General features: G+C 46.1%; 1 protein-coding gene across 1 annotated transcript in view; it reads left to right on the plus strand.

Annotated features, from left to right (window-relative positions):
- Positions 1 to 247: 247 nt before the first annotated feature.
- The window catches only part of LOC144756146 (E3 ubiquitin-protein ligase TRIM39-like), a 225,563-nt gene continuing 204,325 nt past the window's right edge, over positions 248 to 21,485 (plus strand). The window contains exon 1 of the mRNA XM_078645721.1: positions 248 to 662. Coding sequence (XP_078501847.1) covers positions 249 to 662 — 414 coding nt within the window. The 5' untranslated portion in view covers position 248. The remainder of the gene's footprint in view (positions 663 to 21,485) is intronic.

The raw sequence follows: 21,485 nt of genomic DNA on the forward strand, positions 1-21,485 counted from the left end.
GACCCCCAGTACAGACCCAAACATTATTTGCTCATCTGCAGACACAGCACATCATCTGAGGACACTCCCAGCTCAGACGCATTCACTCCCTACTCTGGTGCAGAAACTCCCAGCATCGACATATCTGCATGAACGATAACCAATGAAAACGGAATTCTCAAGGAGGATGTATAAGGAAGTAAAGACAGGCCCTCCCACTTCACAAACCGGGAGAAACGAAACTTAACCTCGTGTATATCAGCAGGAATATGGCTGCGTCCAACCAGCTCCGGAGCCTGAAGGAGGAGGCCACGTGCTCCATATGCCTGGAATATTTCACAGACCCGGTGTCTGTGGAGTGTGGACATGCCTTCTGTCAGTCCTGTATCACTCGGTGCTGGGAGGGGCTACAGACAGACTTCCCCTGTCCTGAGTGCAGGAAAACTTCTCAAAGAAAGCGACTCCGACCGAACAAGAGACTGGGAAACATGGTTGAAATCGCCAAACAGCTTCAGGTACCGAGTGCGACCCCCCAGGAGGTGAACCTTTGCCGAAAACACGAAGAGAAACTGAAACTGTTCTGTGCAGATGACCAGGAGACCATCTGTGTGGTCTGCAGCATGTCACGTGATCACAAGCAGCACAGGGTGCTCCCCATTCGAGAGGCTGCCCAGGAGTACAAGGTATGTGTGCTATAGAGCTGGGGGTGGTGATCGGGGTCTAATTAGAGAGGCTGCACAGGAGCACAAGTTGCATCTGCTGGAGGTGTGGATAAGGGGCGGGTCCAGGCTCGCATTGCTATTCACCATTCCAGAGGCTGCTCCGGGCTACCAGGTAAGAGGTACCTATTAGTTATAGTGTTAGCTAAGACATTTTGATTTTACTAAAGTTATATGTATACTGGACTTTCAACTAGCCCTTTTAATTTACTGGTCTGTTCTTGTGTCATTCACATATCCCATCCGCCCACTACAGCATACAGCATGGGCAAGGGGTCAGCCTGATTCAGTAATTGCGGTGGCAATACGAAACTTTAGGGGGGCCTGCAAAGTTCATGGAGGGACCCTCACGCTATGGGCCCAGCCAGGAAGCCTGGCTCACGTACACAGTCCCAGATAGGGCCAAGCACGCACTGCGAGGCATGCAGGGGCTATTGTTACACCACTGAGCCATTGGCTAACTTCAGTGTGAGTTTCGGCATTCTGCTCTTGCACAACATCAACTCACAGAACCAGGGATATTTTTGCTTTTTAGCCAAATGGCTGGAGGACAATCACAGACTTATTGGCTTTGCCAATACTTGTATATTATGTGTCTCATATTCTCCTTTCCGAAGTGTATAGAATTCATCAGCATTATCATGTGATTGTGGGCTTTTTAACAAAGCACTGTGCATTTGACCTTTTTACTTTATGTATTTGTTATGGGACAGAGATATTAATAAGTCACTATAGCAGACAGTTTTTATCTTGCCTTACAAGTCACGAATAGGGCGAGGTTGGCCTCAGTTTGCTGTTGGAGGAAAGGGGCCCCCACATATTAAAGGGTTTTTACCCATTCTGTGGTTGTGGATAAATGCTATGATACACAAGGACCTGGGTCCTTAGACCAAAACATACAATGTGATCCTGAGCTGCCTTAAGCGTTTTCTGTGGCCAGTCATTCCGAGGGCTCTAATAATGGTGCTAACATTTATTTAGGTTTAGCTGCTGTGGTGCATCAGAGACATTCATGCCAATGTTATTTCACTGAAAAAATGTAAGAACCTCCATGAAATGGGAATCACATGCAATCTTTTCTTTAATGTCTTGTTGGTCCTGTGGAAAAGTCAGCCCATAACGCTCCTGATGCCCAGGCTGCTGGCGCAAGACGCCTCTTAGTTCCCATCTTGAACAACTACCAAATAAAGAGACGGGCGCTGGGAGCAGGAAAACAAGAACAGAGTTTTATTTCTCATGAGGAGAGCCTGTCATTTCGGACACTCTCATAGTGTCTTCAGGAGGTGCTCTAACAAGTTTCTCTGAGGCTTCGTCTTTTATACACATGTTTATGGCACACAAACATCCTTCATTACAATCAAGACATTGTGAAGTATGAAGATATTCCAACACGTGGCTACAGTAGGGGCCCTTACCCTTCATACAATAGGAGGGGGCTGTCACGCAGCTGAGTGTTCTGCTGATTCCTTTGGAATGTGTGCGCCTGATCGAATCTCAGGGGGTGGGGAGGTCATGATCAATAGTAGCTCCCTTTGAAGAGGGGCGAGTGCATACAGTAGTGGGCAATAAACTGTATCCTCAGGCTGAGGGATGACCAGCGGTCCGTGCAGACAATCAGGCTCAGAGGAAGGGGTCATCAAAGGAGGGGTATTCATGGAAGAAAAGGAGGTGTTGGTCAGGCGCGGGGTGTTTTTCCCAGAGACACGAGTCATGCGGGAGGGGAGGGTTCATGACTTGTGCATGTGAGAGCGGGGGCGGTCAGGGTGCATGGGGGATGCTTTCAGGGTCAGGGAAGGGCGCTGATGATCGATCGCGAACAGGGAGACCATGGCACCTAAAATGGCTGTTGTATATATGTGCGCATGGGTCTATGCTGGCGGGATAACACAGTCAGTGTTTTGCAATATCCGTTCTGCTTACGACAAGAGGTACAGTGAACACAAATGAACGCCGCTTATGTGCATATACATTGCTATTTTCAACAGTCGCCGCTTTTTAACGTAAGCTAGTTCTTTTGTGTTTACCCTAACTGACGGAGTGTACATATAGCCATGTGTGGCCAATGAAATAACGTTTGTCAATGCTAGCAGATTGAGTATAACCATATGTAGTCACAACGATTGGCGAAATGTGGTACGTATGAATTTACATTTGTTGGGTTATTCATGCAAGTCTAGAGATCGGCATAATACTTTAGTCGGGGTCAATCAAGGAAAAATGTTCAGACACATTATAAAATCAAGTTCTTATTTTCTCTCCAGTGACATCAACATGCAGTAAAAAGGCCTCCGATACCTTCGGTTCTTGTCAGTGCTATATGAGACTTCTGGCAAACTAAATACATGAGTGACCGATGAAACATTTTTGAAAGCAATACAAAAAAATGGTTGAGGGAGGAATTCAGTTCGATACAAGCAATTTAGTCATGGGGTGGGTAGAAAGTTCAGGAAGGGGGGTCTTCTTCACAATGTCTTTTTAACAGCGAGCCATCACTGGTAAGCTCTGGTAGTCCGTCTTCTTTCGTTGGCGCTGTTGAGCACCGGCGGTGGAGCTATAGGTCCAGCTCAGATTCATCCTTACGCGTTGCAGGGTGCGATCAGTCCTCTGCTGTTAGATCACAGTCCTGTTTCCTAACTGATCTTCTTAGGGGTGCCTCATGCTGGGCACCTGCGTGTCTTTCTTCTTCCGTGGCAAAACCTAATCCTATCTAAGTGCTGCTCTTCTTTTCTGAGTCAAAAGTTATGCGAAAAAGGGTGAGTTTGTTGAATAATCGAGGGAAGAGAGGGCGGAGTGGGGCCAGATCTTTGAACACACCAAGGGACCAAGGGAGCAAAGGACAACGAGCAGGCAGGCCCACCAGTCGGACTCAAAAGGGGACAGGGACTTCAGGCACGAGTGGGTCAGCAAGTCGAGGGCTTCAAGGCAGCCCTTCATTCCTTCATCTGCCGAGTTTGAGAGTTGTGCCTCGTCCCGCGTCTCGTTGCTCTGCGGCTCCACCTTTGGTTGTGGTCACATGTGCTTCATGATCTGTGGCCAGGCTGTGCGTCACGTCCAGCTCCTCTCCTCCGGTGATTGTATCTTTGAATGGGTACAAAACAAGTTTTTAGAAAAACTGGCAGGAGAAGACATTTATACATCTCAATTCCGTCCCCAATCCTAAGTAGGTAGGGAATAAGTTCATCGGTCACAGTCAGAGGTCACCACTTATGGAGTATGTAGGAGGATATTTCCACTGAATTCGTACTTTCTATCTGGCGTTCATTCATGACGTACGCGGAGAGAAGTCGGATTCCCATCGACAGTGTATTCTATCAAACTCAAAATCGAGTCCTTAACCCAAGTACTAACGATCTTACATCTCCCTTCGGGGTCGGCTAACTCTCGCAAGCAGGAGGTGTTATCGTCATGTGGGGGGGGGGGGGGGGGGGAAAGACCAAACATGCTTTTCTTGGGGAGTGACGGTTAATCAATGTTATTAATTGTGCTTCGGGGATAGCTGATATGGAGCTGGGGTCAATCGGGAGAAGCGAGGACGCTTTGGACATCCGCACTTAAGTGCAGAGGGGTGGGACAATCTGGGCATTGGGGATCGCATTTCTAACGAACTGAAAAACAGAAGACCATTGACGTTATAGTCCCCCTGTAGAAGGCCAAATTAGGGGACATCAGTCGTCTCACCTGTCCTTTCTTTTATTACCAACTCGGGTTCTATCGTTTTGCAGAAAGGAGAGGTAGTAATATGGCAACTTACAATCGTTTTAGTTCTTGTCAATTTTACCGAACACCTTTGTGTTCGAAGAGGCCCAATTAGGTTTGTGCCGGCGGGACACAACGTTCTTGCACAAGGGAGGGGGGAACAGGGGGACCCTCAGAGAGAGAGAGAGAGTCGCCCGCACTCTAAACGAACCATTTGGTACACGTATGACGTGGAGAGAGAGAGAGAGAGAGAGAGAGAGAGAGAGAGAGAGAGAGAGAGAGAGAGTGTGTACAATAATGGTCCATTCAGTGCGCACACAACACAGAACAGCGGGGGTTAAGCAATACGGAAACACAGGCAGAGGGATGACGTAGATCTATACATCACGTACACAAACTCAGACGGGGGAGACAGTACATGTATTATATACAAAAATCCAAGACAAAACATAGAACAGTTATTGGCCAAAATTATCTTTTCCTGTATGCTGTGCATCCTTAGCATCCTAAGCTCTTTTTACCTTTTTTTTTTTTTTTTTCTTTTTATCATCGGCTGCCCTCACTGGAGGTTGTGGTTGCACACACTTACACCTCTGCCAATTGGTCATGAACTAACCTGGTCGGGCTAATGCTCACGGTGGTATTTTCGAGTCATTTTAGCAAATGTGTTTCCAGGCTGAGACAACAGTTGGTGTCAGTTGGAGAACAATGGGGCAGCTTTGAGTTACATGTCTATGAGGATGCGAAAAAGGAGGTAGTAGGTTTTTAAATATTGGCAATATTCCTAGTCCTCCCGGCGGAGGATACTTGTGTAAACCTTACCTCGGAATATTCCTTAGACTTTCCCTATTTAGTTAAACGTAGGAAGGTATTCATTATTGTACGTCATTTTTGGTTGCATTATTCGGGGTACCAAGCGAAGTCATATTTTGTAGTTTCCGCGTCAGGCTGTCCTCCCAAGCGCTAAGTTCAGGGAGAAAAAATAGTCATGGTTTGCTTGTCGCGGTTAGGTACCATAATCAAACCCTCTTTCCCGTCTCTTCGTCCGCTAGATCACCATTTTCGTACATTAATCGACATTCCGATGTGACCTGCAGAGAGAGGGAAAAAGAAGGGGGCAGGGGCTACATTGATAGACACATTAGCGCGCATAAACCCAGAAAGGCTTTTACTTACTGCATACTCGGCCTATCTCCACGGGATGCAGTCCCTGCCAACTGGGCGTTCAAGCCCAGGTGGACCGAAAGTGTGACTTTTCTTATACAGGTAGGATATAAAGTATAGGCTAAATACCAGGATCTTTAGCGGTTGCTTTTGGCTGTACAAAAAGGGAAAAATACACAACTAAAACTTGGACCCTTCATATCTGCAATATCTCCATGTATTATACCTTTTAACCCTTAACTAATCGAGCTAAGTCATTTCACCTGTATTTTAGTTATATCGGAAATAGTGATCATTTATTCGAAACTTATCAATCTACGCCTGACAACTACGTTTGCTTTTTTCCAAAAATCTTTAATAAGAATGTCGGTGCACAAATACGGGCCTACAACCCCGTGGGCCGGCCACGGAGCAGGCTGGAACTGTAGATGTCATGAGGCGCCAAAACTTAACAACAATTCATTGTCCGAATGTTCAATCAGTACCCATCTGATGTCAATTCACTGTCTGAACACATAATCAGTACCCATCCTATATCAATTCATTGTCCGAACATATAACCAGTACCCATCCCATATCAATTCATTGTCCGAATTGACAGTACACATCCCATATCAATTTACTGTCCGAACATATAATCAGTACACGTCCTATATCAATCCATGTGTTTTTTTTTGGTTTTTTTAAAAAACTGCATACATATCTCATGACACCAGGGCTGAACAATCGGGGTACAACAAGGAGTTGAAAGTTTCATTTGCATCGGCGCCATTTTGGGTGCAGTCAGGCAGATCCAGGCATAGTCTAAATCTCCGCTAACTCGTGGTTGGCCCAGAGTCTCTTTCGGTAGTCCAAAAGTTCCGTTAAAGGGCAAAAGAAAGGATCGGTGGTCTGAACCATCAGTCAAAAGGGGAGGGGAGGCAACAATTTTTCCTACCGGGTCATACTGGGTTTTCACCGGAACTGATCCGAACTGTAGTCTGCAGGATTCTAGTCATTCTAGTCATTCAAACTGGGGCTGGCGCTAGGATGGGAGCGCCGACGTCTCGCGGCTACATTTTCATCGTTTCATCGTTCCGTGGGCAATCATGGCAGTCATTCCCCATCGGGGGTGTCTGAGGGGGTCGGGGACTCCCGCGGCTCCTATAGAATCTTCAAGGTCGAGGAGAACTTTTATGATGGTGGGACTCGTTTCTTAATCAACAAGCAGCCGGGCCATCTCTTCACCCCGGGCCCGCTCCAGCAGGATCGTCCGCCATTTTACGAGTGGGCGAACCCATGTCGGATGAGTGGAGCGTTGGGGTTGCTGCTGGGGGCCTCCACCTGGGGAGGTGGGAGAGGCCCGTTCGCGCCGTCTCTCCCTCCCAGCGCACCCCACGCCGTTTTCCTCGGCGCTAATATACATGATGGCCGGACCAGGCGATGAGAGAGGGGGGGTCGGAGGCATAGGCAAGACATCCCCCCCCAGGTTGTCGTAGCCATTATTGAAGAAGGGGCGCCCAGTACGTTTCGGGCCGGGCCTCCGGTTGATGGCGGCCGGACGCTCTTCGCCACGGCCCCAGGAACGGGTCCCGCGGTTCATCCCGGGAACAGACCTTGGCGCGTGGTGCCGCCTTCGGGCTATTCGCGTAGTGGCCTCTCCACCCCCAGGCCTCTTATGGAAGCCGGCCCAGGCTGTCTAAGAGAGGGGGGGGTCGGGGGCATGGACATTCCCCCCTCCAACTCTCCAGTGTTGTCGCAGACGGCACCGCGGCCGGATCCCGTCGGCCCCGGCCTCTCCTCAGGCCCACCTCATGTGATGACCTCCGGCCGACGGCTGGCAGCAGGACCCGCCCTACATGTGTTGTAGATCTCGTCTTCCGGCTGGGCGTAGCTGCAAACCTGTTGCACTTTGGGAGTTTCCAGAATGGGGGCGGATGTCTGCTGACTTGTATCTTTCCCAGGTTGCCGTTATTGGGGCGTGGCAGGCGGTGGGACAGACATGTTTGGAGCAGTGAGGGGCGATGAAGCCTCGTTGCCTCGTGGCCGTCGCAATGTCAAGCTTGGCTTCTCTTATCATTTTCATGTTTCTTATTACGGGCTTATTTCTAACGTTTCTTGTTTCTAGGACAATCATATGTTTTATCATTAAGTATTGTTATCGTTTCCTTATTCGTTATTTAATAAAAATTTCATCAGTGGCCTACTGATTTCTTTCTAGTTTGTTTCATGCTAAAGTTTCTGTTAACAGGATACAGTGATCACTTCGTTATTATTGCATATGTCCTTTTCACTAGGGGTGCTCTCTGGTCGGGCCAGATGACCTACCTCTAGTAAATGGTCCGGGTGGAACTGGTTTATCAATCAGTGGGGAGTAGATAGGCATGACAGATTACAACGGGGGACAAAGGTCCGCATTACCCACCCTTCACTACTTGCAAAGACTAGACAGAGTATTTCTTTTCTATGTTATTTGCAAACAGAGAATACCTCCAAAAAGAACAAATTCCAAACAGTCAATGTTCGGACAACCAATCAATCAATGAGGACCGAAATAGGCACGACGGGTTACAACGGGGGCAAAAGCCTGCGTTACCTACCCTTCACTATCTGCAAAGGGAGAGAGAATATTCCTATTCTTCCCCGTTTGTAGGCAGAGAAGATCCTTAAGAGAACCAACTTCGAACAATTCAATGTTCGATCAAACAATCAATCAATGGGGGAGAAAAATAGGTATGACGGATTACAATGGGGGACAAAAGTCCGCTTTACCTATCCTTCACTATTTGCAAAGAGAGAGAGACGTTCCTATCTGTCGCTGTTTGCAAACAGAGAATGTCTCCAAGAGAACCAATACTTCAAGTAGCACCCAAGGCTAAATGAACCAATCAATGAACAATACCAGTATCTAAATACCGTTTCCAATATCAATAATCAATCAATCAATCAGATGGATAAAGCCATCCTACCAATTAGACGTAAAGACGTCCTACTTAACCTTACCCGGACCGGACCGTGTGGGCAATTCTTCGCCTTCCTTTCTCCAGCGCCCGATCGTTCTCTTTCTCCATGTTTTTACCGCAGCATTCCTGTGGGATTCCAGTCAGGACAATAGGTCACTTGAGAGAGGTCCGTTCGGAATCGGTGAAGTTCATTCAATCGGCAGCCGGACGAGGGCCCTCTCAAGGCAGGTATACTCCAATCATTTAGATGTTCACCCCATCGTCTGGACCTCTCTTACCGGACCTTATGTCGCTGATGGGCCCCGCGTTGGGCGCCAATTGTGGAAAAGGCAGCCCATAACGCTCCTGATGCCCAGGCTGCTGGCGCAAGACGCCTCTTAGTTCCCATCTTGAACAATTACCAAATAAAGAGACGGGCACTGGGAGCAGGAAAACAAGAACAGAGTTTTATTTCTCATGAGGAGAGCCTGTCATTTCGGACACTCTCATAGTGTCTTCAGGAGGTGCTCTAACAAGTTTCTCTGAGGCTTCGTCTTTTATACACATGTTTATGGCACACAAACATCCTTCATTACAATCAAGACATTGTGAAGTATGAAGATATTCCAACACGTGGCTACAGTAGGGGCCCTTACCCTTCATACAATAGGAGGGGGCTGTCACGCAGCTGAGTGTTCTGCTGATTCCTTTGGAATGTGTGCGCCTGATCGAATCTCAGGGGGTGGGGAGGTCATGATCAATAGTAGCTCCCTTTGAAGAGGGGCGAGTGCATACAGTAGTGGGCAATAAACTGTATCCTCAGGCTGAGGGATGACCAGCGGTCCGTGCAGACAATCAGGCTCAGAGGAAGGGGTCATCAAAGGAGGGGTATTCATGGAAGAAAAGGAGGTGTATTGTGCTCATTCGGAGCACAATGAGCCGAGACGCCGTCTCTCATGAATCTTAACGAGAATTCACTAAGTAAATCCCTCTGTGTAGATTGGTAACGCGACTCGTATCGACCCCCAGGCTGGGGCGAACACTTTTCAAAAACGGATTCTTCCATCACGGATAACATGATGCCCAGACTTTGTCTACACCTCCATTTTTGAAACTCTGACTTTGCAGGATTTTTAAGAAACTTTCGGTCCTGAGGAGAATCCCATAATAAGGGATTCGAAACGCGTCAACCACTTAGGTCTCTCTGTCACTGATTATGGTGTTTTAAAAAATAGCTGTCTAGATAGGATAGGATTCAAACCTTGACGGATTTGTTTCTCCCAATATTCAAATTCAAACGACTAGACAAACATCATTCATGACTGTATATGATTTAACAAGACAGTGACATAGGGACCATTTTCAAATGACTTTAAAGTTTCTTGTTTGGGTTTGAAAGACGTATGCTTGAAGAGCGAAAGTGATATGTATATGTGTTGTTATAGTGTAAATTTGTAAAAATTTCATGTAACTGTAAAAATTATCGTGTTTTGTATTTTCTGTATATAATGTATATATGCACAAAAAAACTGTCTTGCGAAATAGAATGAAAATAACTCAACTAGAGACTCAAATTGATCAAAATAAATTACTGACGTAAGTAATAAACAGTGTGGTATGCTTTATTCGTACCACTACTTGATATAAAGACTAGTGATTGCAGTCCAGCATTGGCATTGGTTTTGTTGTTCATATTGTATTGACTCAACCTTGCTGGGAAAGAGTCAGGACCCTGTGTTGGTGCTCAGGAATTGAGTATCATGGCCTCTCACACTGCGGAGCACCAGAGATCCCCCCCACTGTTCACGCCCACTCTGGTTCCAGAACATCTTTACCTTCAACCCTTTTTGTAGACAATTAATAACTAGAACTGGATTTGTTTCTGGTCTCAGTCGTCATGGTGCCTGTAATCCCTATATGGTAGGTGGGTTTCAACTGCATATGAACTATCCCATCCGAGAGTTGGCCTTGAACCAGATTCAGATAACCTTCTGGGAACTCTGTAGGCCATGCACCCCTCACTGGACTTATACAGTCATTCAGCTATTCTGCCACGTGTGCGTGACAGTCACGTTTTCCACATCCTAGCTGTAAGTGTCTAAAACAAATAAAGAGGGGATGGGACTTGCAATCAAACAGCACGTCAATGGATCAGCCATTACAACCACAGTGGATTCAGGAGGGGTGGATCCATCCTTCCTCTGGAACAAGAAGACTGCCAGCCTTACATCAGTCCAGGGACGTAACGCAGATCCCTGCTGGACAGTGATTGCGAGACCTGGTTCCTGTGGCCATAGGGCAGTCAGAGGTTCCGGGGCTCCAAGTCTTACAAGCGGAGCCGTTCACTACAGTTGTCCTGATCCCAGATAGACCACCAAATGTTATTGGGGCTTGAGCACTAGTGCTGTTGAAAGGCTTTACGATAGGGCCCTATGGCCATTGCTAGACAATGGAGGTGATCAGGCAGATCTAACAGCTAATAGAGCAGAGAAGAACCTCAGGTCTTCACTTGTTTCACTTCACGCAACCATGAGCTACGGTTACTGCACTTCAAAAGGTAAATGTGTCTGAACTCTCAGGAAAGTGCTACTGTTCAAAGTGTCCTTTCAAGGTATTATATTCATCCGCTAAATGTCTTATGAGCTTTTGGTGTCTTTTCCACGAAGCCCTAAGTGATGCCCACAAACTTACTAAAATCTCTGTAAGCCACCCAATCCATGGCAATCTCAAAACACACTTAAAGGGGTGCATGAGTGCATTTCACATATGTCCAGTAACCCCCTCTCTGGTCGTTGTGTGGGGGAGTATAACTGATTCTGGTGCACGCACACCAGAATTACCACGTGTGGAATACTTCAAAGTCTTACGTATAAGAAAACAATGATCACATTGAAATGTTACAGTGCCTGTGGTGCCCTCAGATCCAAGGGCATGCCTCAGACTCCAGCACAAAGTTAAAGAAGCAGGACTTAGGTGTCAAGTGCAGATCATCTCCAGGACCTCTTGATATAATTAGATGTGGTCAAGAGTTCTGGACTCCAGACAACTTCTATCCGCTACCTCTCAAGCTCACCAGGGCAGGTGTTGAAACTATTGTAATCCTCAAGATGTTTTCAGATAATGAAAAGGCACAAATCGCTTTCTCTGCAGCTTGGTTGGGGTCAGGGATGAAGCAGGTTCACCAACAGATGCTGTAAGGCAATTACTCTTTCTTGGGCCTCAGGTGGTGCACGTAGTGTTGCTAGATTACCTCGTGTCCTAGAGTGGTGCAGACATCACATCGACTACCACAGGTCCTGACAGGCAGCTGTACCTTTGGAACGAACTGACAGGCAGACTCTACTCTGTAATGCACAGTCCGGCATCTTCGTTCCATAGGAAATATTGCTATGTCCTTGCAAGGAAGTCCAGCGGTACTTCATTGTTGAGGCCCCCCACGTCTGATAGAAAGATGGCAGCCAGACAAAACTGTATGTCTGTATCACAGTCCTTCCCAACTGCACCAATGTTTAGTTCTGTCCTTGTTTGATCAATTAGTGGTTGAAGTCATCACCAGTTGTCAGGATGAGGGCTAGCCAATCAGCTCTCCTATATCATTTACTTTCTACGGTGCGCCTCCAATCACAGATTGCATGGAGTTTGTGTCTACTTCAGTCTGTTCTGTGCCATAAAAAGTGTACAGGCCTCATGTGAAATCTTGTACATGTTTGTTGGAGTGACAAGCTCCTGGTTCTAGTGCTGTGGAAGCTCTGGGTGGTAGATGTCTACAGTCGACCATCAGAAGTCCTGAGTGCACCTCCTAGAAGACTAGTACCCCCTTATCTGTGTTCGTTTTACCCCCTCTATAATCTTTTTCATAGGGTCACACAGGTGGCTGCTGCAGGCATGGTCAAAGTATGAATAATCTCAATTGAGACCAATAGACAACTAGTAAATGCAAATAAATAGTGCACTTTATAAATCCAATCTAGGGAGCATGTGCACTAGGCATTTATAGAGTTGGAAATGCTCTCATTCGATGTTTGTGACTGTTAAAATGCTTTTTCAGACGGACCAATCCTGTTTAAGGAGACAGGAATGTTTTTCCGATCTCTAAAACGTGATTTCGAATGGATACAGATTTGGTTTCTGTAAGGGGCCGGGAGCCACGCTAAAGATCCGACCTGAAGCACCCCCCCACCTTCTTCTTTCTTCTTCTTCTTCCTTCTCTCTTTCATACTCGCCGCGAGACCGCCAGGGGCCAACAGACCCGCCGGCGATGAAGTACAGCAAGCAAACCAAATGTCATTGTATACAATGTGTACCCCTTTTACCGTCTGTAAGTGCCCGAATAGTTATTGTACTGTATTGTATTATACCTTTTTCAATAAAATATTTTGAAATTAAAAAAAAAAAGTTCTTGAAGAGTGGAGGCAGTGGTCCGGGGAACTACTGCCAAATCTCAAAGAACCAAAAAAAAGGTGAACTTTTCTGTCAAAATGCAACCTGTTTCCTTTAATGAACATGGCCTGCATTTTTAAAAACAAATGGTTGCCTTATTAAAAAGCAATCAGCAGACCCCAGTAGGCCACCAGCCCTGTGATGGCCTCCAATTGCAGTGAGCTGTAATTTGCGACCTACCTTATTAATATTCATAAAGTAGCTCAGATTTAAATGCAATATGATTCAGAATTTTAAGAACTGACCTATTAGTACATAGGTCAGTTCTTGAAATTCTTTTTCCTGCTTGTACATTGTGACCATTGTTTTGCAACTAACACACCTTCCGACTCCCATGGTGTCACGGTGTGTCACATGATGTGGGAAGCTGGATCTTTATGTGGTATGTCAAAAATCTGATATACTGTGTAGAGTCCAGGGGTTCCCTTATAAGTAAACAGGGGCTGGCTATGCAATCCCAAAGTGCTCTGTTATGGGGTAGTGTGGTCGAGCATCTTAGGATTGAAAAAGAGGAGTGCAAGACATTTGCAAATACATACAGTGATTAATAAATGACACACACAACTTAAGAAGGACATCCACACTAATTAATAACAAGCATTTGCAATGCAATAGGTCTCGCATTTGCGAGAGTTTGAGCTATTGGCATTATAAATGACAATGCCTTTTATTTATGTGTTTGAAAACCTGCAAGCTGTGCCTAAACAAGCACTTTGTACTTGTAGTCCTTGCTTATAAGTAGCAAGGCTGGTAGTCTCCTTTACTGCAAGCTTTGCTTCTCGTAAGCAAGGACTATACGTACAAAGTGTGTGTTTATCAAGGTTTTCAAAACAAATGAATAAAAGGCAGTGTCATGTACAATGCCAATAGCTCCAACTCTCGCAAATGCGAGACCTATTGCATTGCAAATGCTTGTTTTATTATACTTTCGGTAACAACCTCTCCTTGCAGCCTTATCGGTGTGTGCAGTGTGAGTGAGGCCTGTGTGCAGTGTGAGTGAGTGCTGTGTGCACTGATTGGGGGCTGCTTGCACTGAGTAACGCCTGTTAGCAGTGTGAGTGATCCCTGTGTGCAGTGCGAGTGAGTGCTGTGTGCAGTGAGTGAGTGCTGTGTGCAGTGAGTGCGTGCTGTGTGCACTGAGTGAGTGCTGTGTGCACTGTGAGTTAGGGCAGTGTGCACTAAGTGTGTGCAGTATGCAATGAGTGTGTACAGTATGCACTGAGTGCGGACTGTATGCAGTGTGATAGAAGGCTGAGTGCACTGAGTGAGGCCTGTGTGGATTGTGAGTGAGTGCTGTGTGCACTGTGAGTGAGGGCTGTGTGCACTGAGTGAGGGCTGCTTGCACTGAGTAACGCCTGTTTGCAGTGTGAGTGAGGCCTGTGTGCAGGGTGAGTGAGAGCTGTGTGCACTGAGTGAGTGCTGTGTGCACTGTGAGTTATATCTGTGTGCACTGAGTGTGTGCAGTATGCACTGATTGCGGACTGTATTAAGATGTGTTGGGAGGGGGGAGTGTTAAAAGTACGCATGGCAAAAAGCAAGCGCAGGGAACAATTGTGTGTGACCCACGAAAAGAGAATTGAGAGAATTAGTGGACATTGCCTATGAGCGAGTAGACTGCGTTTGACAAATTGGGGATGCTGCTCTGAAACCTAGTAAAAAAAAAAAAATGAACTAAAGCTGTATTTGAAGCACACTCCCTTAAAGCACACTTCCATTTCTGAAATGGCATTGCTCCGTGCACACGTTGCTTACTCAAGCTATGGCACCAGAAAGACGCCACTTTTTATTTTGTCTCTTGACACTTGGTAAAAGAAAACACAAATAAAGCCGTATTTGATGCGCACGCTGTTAAAGCAGACTTTCAAGACTTTTATTTCTTGTCTCTTGACACTTGGTAAAAGAAAACACAAATAAAGCCGTATTTGATGCGCACGCTGTTAAAGCAAACTTTCAAGACTTTGTTAGTAAAAAAAACACAAATAAAGCCGTATTTGATGCGCACGCTGTTAAAGCAGACTTTCAAGACTTTGTTAGTAAATGCTTGTTAGTAAAGGGAGCAAGCGAGAAGATGAGTATTTGATGCGCACGCTGTTAAAGCAAACTTTCAAGACTTTGTTAGTAAAAAACCACAAATAAAGCCGTATTTGATGCGCACACTGTTAAAGCAGACTTTCAAGGCTTTGTTAGTAAATGCTTGTTAGTAAAGGGAGCAAGCGAGAAGATGAGCGGCCGGGAGACTGAAAGTACGGCCGGCCAGCCATGAATAATTAGGGGAGGAGAAGCCGCAGAGCGCACGCTGGGAGAAGCCCTTTGATGTGGTGGCGGCCGTGAAAAAATGCAATTAGGAGGAAGGGAGGGAGGCTGATGCGCATGCTTGTTTGGTCACGTGATTCACGTGAACTCGAAGAAAACCGCACCAAAAAACCCTTGGTTTGACGAGTATTTTGAGCACTTGAATTCTCGCTCCGCTCAATGCGCATGCGCATTGATAGGTCGCGAGACCTAAAAATAACAAGTATCTTTATATATGTTTAGGAATCAGAGAAAAATTGTTCAGGTGAGTAAGTTTTTTAATATCAATTCTTTTCACTTTAAAAAGTGGACACTCTGCAATTTTTGAGTTCTGCTATGTTATCCTATGGAAGGAATAACATGTTCTGCTAACAGGTATAGTACAGCGACTTACAAGGCCGGTCTCCAGGAGTTAAGGAGAGTGGTGGGCAAGGTCCAAGATAGAACCAGCAAGTGGGCTCAGGCTTTGTGATACTCAGAGACGGGGAGACACATTTGGTCCTCTTCTCCAAGGCCCAGGGGCGACAGATGCAGAGGCGCCTTAAGTGTTGGGTTTTTCCTTATCGGAATAGTTGCGGTCGAGGGGGCCTGCATGCAGCAGATGCAGGCTACGTTGGGGAGTTCAGGAGGCGTGAAACCACAATGGACTCGAGCTCTAGAGGGCTGGGTGACCTTGTTGACTGGTGGTCCACTACAACTCTGACCGGAGGCAACGGTGCAGTGGTGGCTTTAGCTGTCGGGTTTAGGTGGTTCCGGAGGCCTCACAGTCTTTTCTTTTAGAGTTTCTACAGGATGCAGGGAACAGGTCACTGTTCTTTGGGAGGTCTTGGTCTTTATTGAAGACAGGCAGTCCTCCCAGGTTTTGGAGGCACACAGCTGCAGCTCCAGTAGTCTTTGGCACAGGTTCGACAGAGAATGGCAGACAGGGCAGCAGGGCTGCTGACAAAGTCATGTGCTTTCTTCAGTCTTCTGCTTCTGTTCAATAAAGATTCCCCATTCGGGATCGTCTAATTTGCTCTTCAAACCTGCAATGTTCCAGGACAAAACCCTTGTTACCTCAGTGTGAGATGAATTCCCATTTTGGGGCACAAGTCCCAACTGATTCGGGAGAACGTTTGCTAATCTAATGACATTCGGGAACTTTGGCTCTAGATCCACTATTTGGTCAGAGTTTTCACAGTAGCCAGACCCGGAGAGGAGGCAGTCTAGGCTTCGGGAGCCGCTCATGCTCCCTCTGGCCCATCCGTCTTCAAACTCCGAATCTGTCACAAAAGGGCTGCCCTGTCTCTCTAAATCAGTTGTTAGTGGGGCTATTCCCTCTTCAGTGGTTGGGTTGTGACCCTTCAGCCAGTCTACTCCCTCAAGGGGACTGAACCTATTACCTGTTGGAATAAATCTAAAACTGAGATATAGCTAATGAAGCCTCAATAGTTTTGATAGGCTCATTTACAGCTTTTTAATCCTATCACAGGGGAGCTTAATAAAGTCTATCGCTCTACCTGTAGGTAGTTTTAGATTCACTCACTTATTCAGCACTGCACTATTTCTACACACACCCCACACTCACATAGGGTTTTTAGGACAACCCATGTGCCACAAAATAAAACATCCTTGAGCTCCCTCATCGTAGAGAGGAGGTTGTAGCCCGTGCCGTGACTAGGTCACGAAACGAGGAGGCACCCCTATGATGAAGCATGACACCTTCGGTGTGTGAGGGAAGTTGTCCTTTAAAAGGGATACTCCCACTTGACTTTCATTAGTTGGGTACCGTGGCTCACATTCTTTTTTGACTGTCTCTTTCTGGACCCGTGTTTTTGTTGTTGTTCTGGGTCTCCAAAGAGCAGAGGCTCTCACACTAGGAGGTCAGAACAGTGTCTCGGGTGCAGGCTGTCAGAAACCAGTCCGCAAGTACACCAGAGGCTGGTAGGTTTTTAGGGGTCACCTCTAAGGTGTCCTCTGGGTGCACGTACTGTAAATCCAACACTGGCGTAAGTGTGGGTTTACCAATACGAGATGTTTGATACCAAACATCCCTTTTTTCAGTGAAGCATCATGTAGCTGGGGAACTCGTTTTCACCAGTGTCCAACACGTCTTAAGATGGCTTCCATTGTCACTTGTACTGGTAGTAATAGAACTCACCAGAACAGAGGTATATCTGCTCATGCAGGTATGTCTTCACATATAATATTCAGCACCCTGCCCTAGGGCTGTTGGGCCTGCTCTTGGGGTGACTTCCAAATATTGCATGCAGTGTTAGGGACATGGCACACAGGGATGTGTGACGTGCTTTCAGTTTTGTCTGGATCAAGACACGCAGCCTGCAATGGCAGTCTTGCATGTGCCTGGTGAGGTGGTCCCTTTGGGTAGCACAATTTGTGCTGCAGCCCTTAGGGATCCTCTTTAGTACCTCAGGCCCTAGGTATCTGGATACCATTTACTTGGGACTTACAGAGGGTGCTAAAGGTTTTGCCAATTGGAGAAAAACTGTACAGTTTTGAGAAAGAGCTCTGTCACTGGGGACCTGGTTAGCAGGAACCCAGTGCACGTTTAGTCAAAATCACATAATTTACCAGGAAAAAAGTGGGGGTGAGTATGTAAAAAAGGGGCACTTTCATACACACGATATTGGCTCGCATCACACAGTCACTTGGTAGGGAGCCATTCTCAAAATGAGTGCGCATAGCTACCTGGAAGCCCCCGCAGAGAGCATGTTTCCAGCTAATTATTTAGAGGTTCTGCTCAGTAGATGTCCTTTACCTGGTTTGAAACCTCCTCCGAACATCGGCGGCAACCTCATAAGCTTTGTTTTTGGTTTTTGCGAGGCAGACTTGTAATAGGTTCGGAGGAGGAGCGATTTGAACCTGTGAATTAAAAGTGTTGCAGGCTGTAATCAGCACCAAGCCCCACCTCCTTTGAGGCCCCTCTCCCCCCCTCACACAGTGAAAAAGTTTTACCAGTTGGCAAGTCTGGACCAATTAATAGTACATCTAGCACTAGATTCTTAGTTTACATGTTTAAAAAAATACATACTTTTACCTATGTTACATTCATAAGTACCATATACTAAGGCTAGGCCATTGGTAGGGAGCTGGAAAGCAGACCTGAGGGAATGGGCATTGGCAGAGGAGGGACACATACGAAGCACAAGGAGGGATGCCAAACTCCCGGAGGTATTACTGGCATGGGGGTTAATGATCCAGGAGATTGGGAGTAGCGCCCTGGATTCTACCCAGACGATATCCTCTTCAGTTAGCCACGGGAGGACCGTATCACCCAGGCGGGAGGAGGAACGGGAGGTCACCCCTTTTTGAAATAGTGTTAGAGGATCCTTTGAGTGGAAGGGCCCGGTAGGGGGGGGATGGTACTGGGAGGGTGGGCGGGGTATTAGTCACACTGTTTGTGTGGTTGAGACAGCCAATGGTTGCATTACTTGCTGGTTTAATGTAAGCCACCACTGCAACTCAACTTAGACTACCTGTTGCTGTATGGGGATTGAAAGACCTACTGCTCAGAAGCTTTCTGTACCATAATACTGTCTTATCCTATGCAGTGGTCTGCAAAAACCGCAATAACGATATTTCAAAGGAAAAAAGAATATATACAATAAGAAAAAAATAAAAATAACTGCTTAAGTTGACGCGGCCGGCCCGGAGTGGTTGTGGGCGGCTTGCTGTGTATTTCTATGCTGACAACAATGCTTTCCTTGGTTTGATTCTTACGCTGCCGGCCTGTAAGTGGTTGTAGGCATCATGCCGTGTTCAAAAGTGCATGCCTTTAATAAAGGTTTTTGAAAACTTAAAAAAAAAAAAAAAGTACCACATACTATTTCTGTTAAAGAAAGTTCTCAAGATGCAGTAGGATTCATGTATTATTGCTAAGGAATCAGCAGTCATGCCAACAAAGGTGTTCTGTTTCAATAGTTTGCACACTAATAGAAGCACGTGGACTCGCCTTCGATGAAAAGGTATATATAAACCAGGTCTTAAAAAATAAATCACAGCTAACACAGTCACTGTCTACATCCTCCTCCAATATCAGATGTATTACTTAAATCACTTTAGGCATTAATCCGTTGTACCACGCAATGTAGTGTAGAAGCAGAAAGAAATATGTAAGCTAGTTTGTAAGACATTAAAAATATTTAAAAAGATCTTAAAGTAGGCAAACTATCAGATGGCACCTGCTCAGGATCGCATTTTCATCATATCCCAGATGTATTTATAGAGTTGTATATCTTCATCCTCCAGACTGCTTCACATACCCCACGCAAGCTGGTAGGATGACCTGCTTCCCATATAAGGTAATGTAATTGGCAAATGAGATGGCAAACCTGCATCAGCTATTCTGCCTGTTACTGCGGCTATAACTACCTGCTTACTCTGACACCATGATAGTGTTGGCACGAGTCATCCTGATCAAATCGTGGGCTCTGCATTCTGTAAAAAGACACAATCACCTCATAGACAACTGCAGCCAGGATTAGTAAAATATGGCTCTCTTGGGATGTGGGCTCTCTGGGCAGGGGAACATTCAGCTTCATACATTGGTGGTGCTCTGAGGATGCGGGGATGCAGGAGTGGGAATAAACAATGACATACACTTGCGGGGGTCTGATGATGTGTGAGAGGGTGTGAACCATGGGCGTAGAAGACACTAAATTTCTAGGGGGGACAGGGACAACCTTGAGGATTTTCCAGTGACCCTATACAAATCGCCCATTGTGCGAGACCGTACGCGCGTTAAACGTATACAATCGCATAGTTATGAAGAGAAATATTGAGAAATGCAGGCAAGTAGTCACAGTCTGCAAGTATGCTTTATTTTTATTTACATTCACAATAAAGACCTCTTCTTATATTTAACGAATTGTTTTAAAAAAAAACGCTTTTCTTCTGGGGAAACATTTTTTGAGTGCAACTTGCTTCAAACAAATAATAGAAAGCCGCCTATTGGATAACTTGTGTTATTCTCCAATGAAGCGGCCTTGGGGTTCCGGTGATATTTACAGATGTATGTCATTACCACGCATGCTTTTACAACGCATGCTTTTACCACGCAACTTTTACAACGCAAGTCGTTACAACGACTTGCGTTGGGGGGTGCTGGATAGTGAATAGTTTAATTTACTATTCCAACTCCAGTCCCCGTGGATAGTAGGGAAGGTTTTGGATAGTAAATGAACTATTCCCTATCCTAGAGCGCACCCCAGCGCAAGTCGTTGTAACAACTTTCGCTGTAAAAGTTGCGTGGTAAAGGTACTGCGTTATAAAAGTTGTGTTGTAAACGCTGTTCCACGATATTTACACCCCTCCACATGGCCTCGATGCAACTGTAATGTTGTAACCTATGGGATTGGAGGGAGGGGGTAGAGGTTATGCTTGTGCATGTCAGTGTGTGGATAGAGTCTATTCATCTCTTAAATCAATAGACCAAATTATATGTAAATGGCACCAGAAACTATGAATCGAATTTTATTGCACAACATCCAGCGCCTGGTGTTCAGTATAGCGACCTCAGAAAGATGAAATGCTGAGTCAGCAGTAATATGTACATCAGCACATACATATCTTAGATTACAGCAGTAAGTCTTTTGTCGTTTATTTTAAGCCCATAATACATGAGTGCGCACCCAGTTAAACAGAATTGAGATTGTGACATGATGAGTACATCTAAGCCGACACAGCTCCTCCTTTCAGCAGCGCACTGGTTGCATTGCATCATTGTGTTATGTTGTGTAATGTCATTGCTGGACAGCTCACTGGAGCCTCCCATACGCCCGCGAAGACCCCATTTCCACCTCTCCCCCCACCCACCTGCGCCCGTAATGCCGGCCGTGACTGCATATTTTTCTAAACTGCATCCCAAGGTCTGATTTAACAAGGCTAAAGATATCCTGAACTCTGAAGGTATTGTCTGCACTGAATATTTTGAAAGCAGGAATACTTAAACAGGCTCGGAGTGATTATTGTGAAAATCACGGTGCTGCTGAACCGGAAGAGAGTGTTGAAGCGGCCCGTGCCGCCAACAATATTTCACCAACCCAGGCACGTGACCACAAAGCCTGCACCAGCCTCAGTGCCCCAATGAGAGGTGGCACGCGGAAGGTACTGCAATGTCTGGAATTACCGTCCTTTATTATGGTTGTCATTATTACTAGTGATAGCTGGTAATTCCCCAATCCCCACCCTTCCCTGCTACCCCTCGTCCCACCCACCCCCATCCCTTGCTAAACGTGTGTTGGAGAGGTGCTTGTAATGTGTGGAATAAATTATT

This window comes from Lissotriton helveticus, chromosome 5_1, assembly GCF_964261635.1.
Source record: "Lissotriton helveticus chromosome 5_1, aLisHel1.1, whole genome shotgun sequence".
NCBI lineage: Eukaryota > Metazoa > Chordata > Amphibia > Caudata > Salamandridae > Lissotriton > Lissotriton helveticus.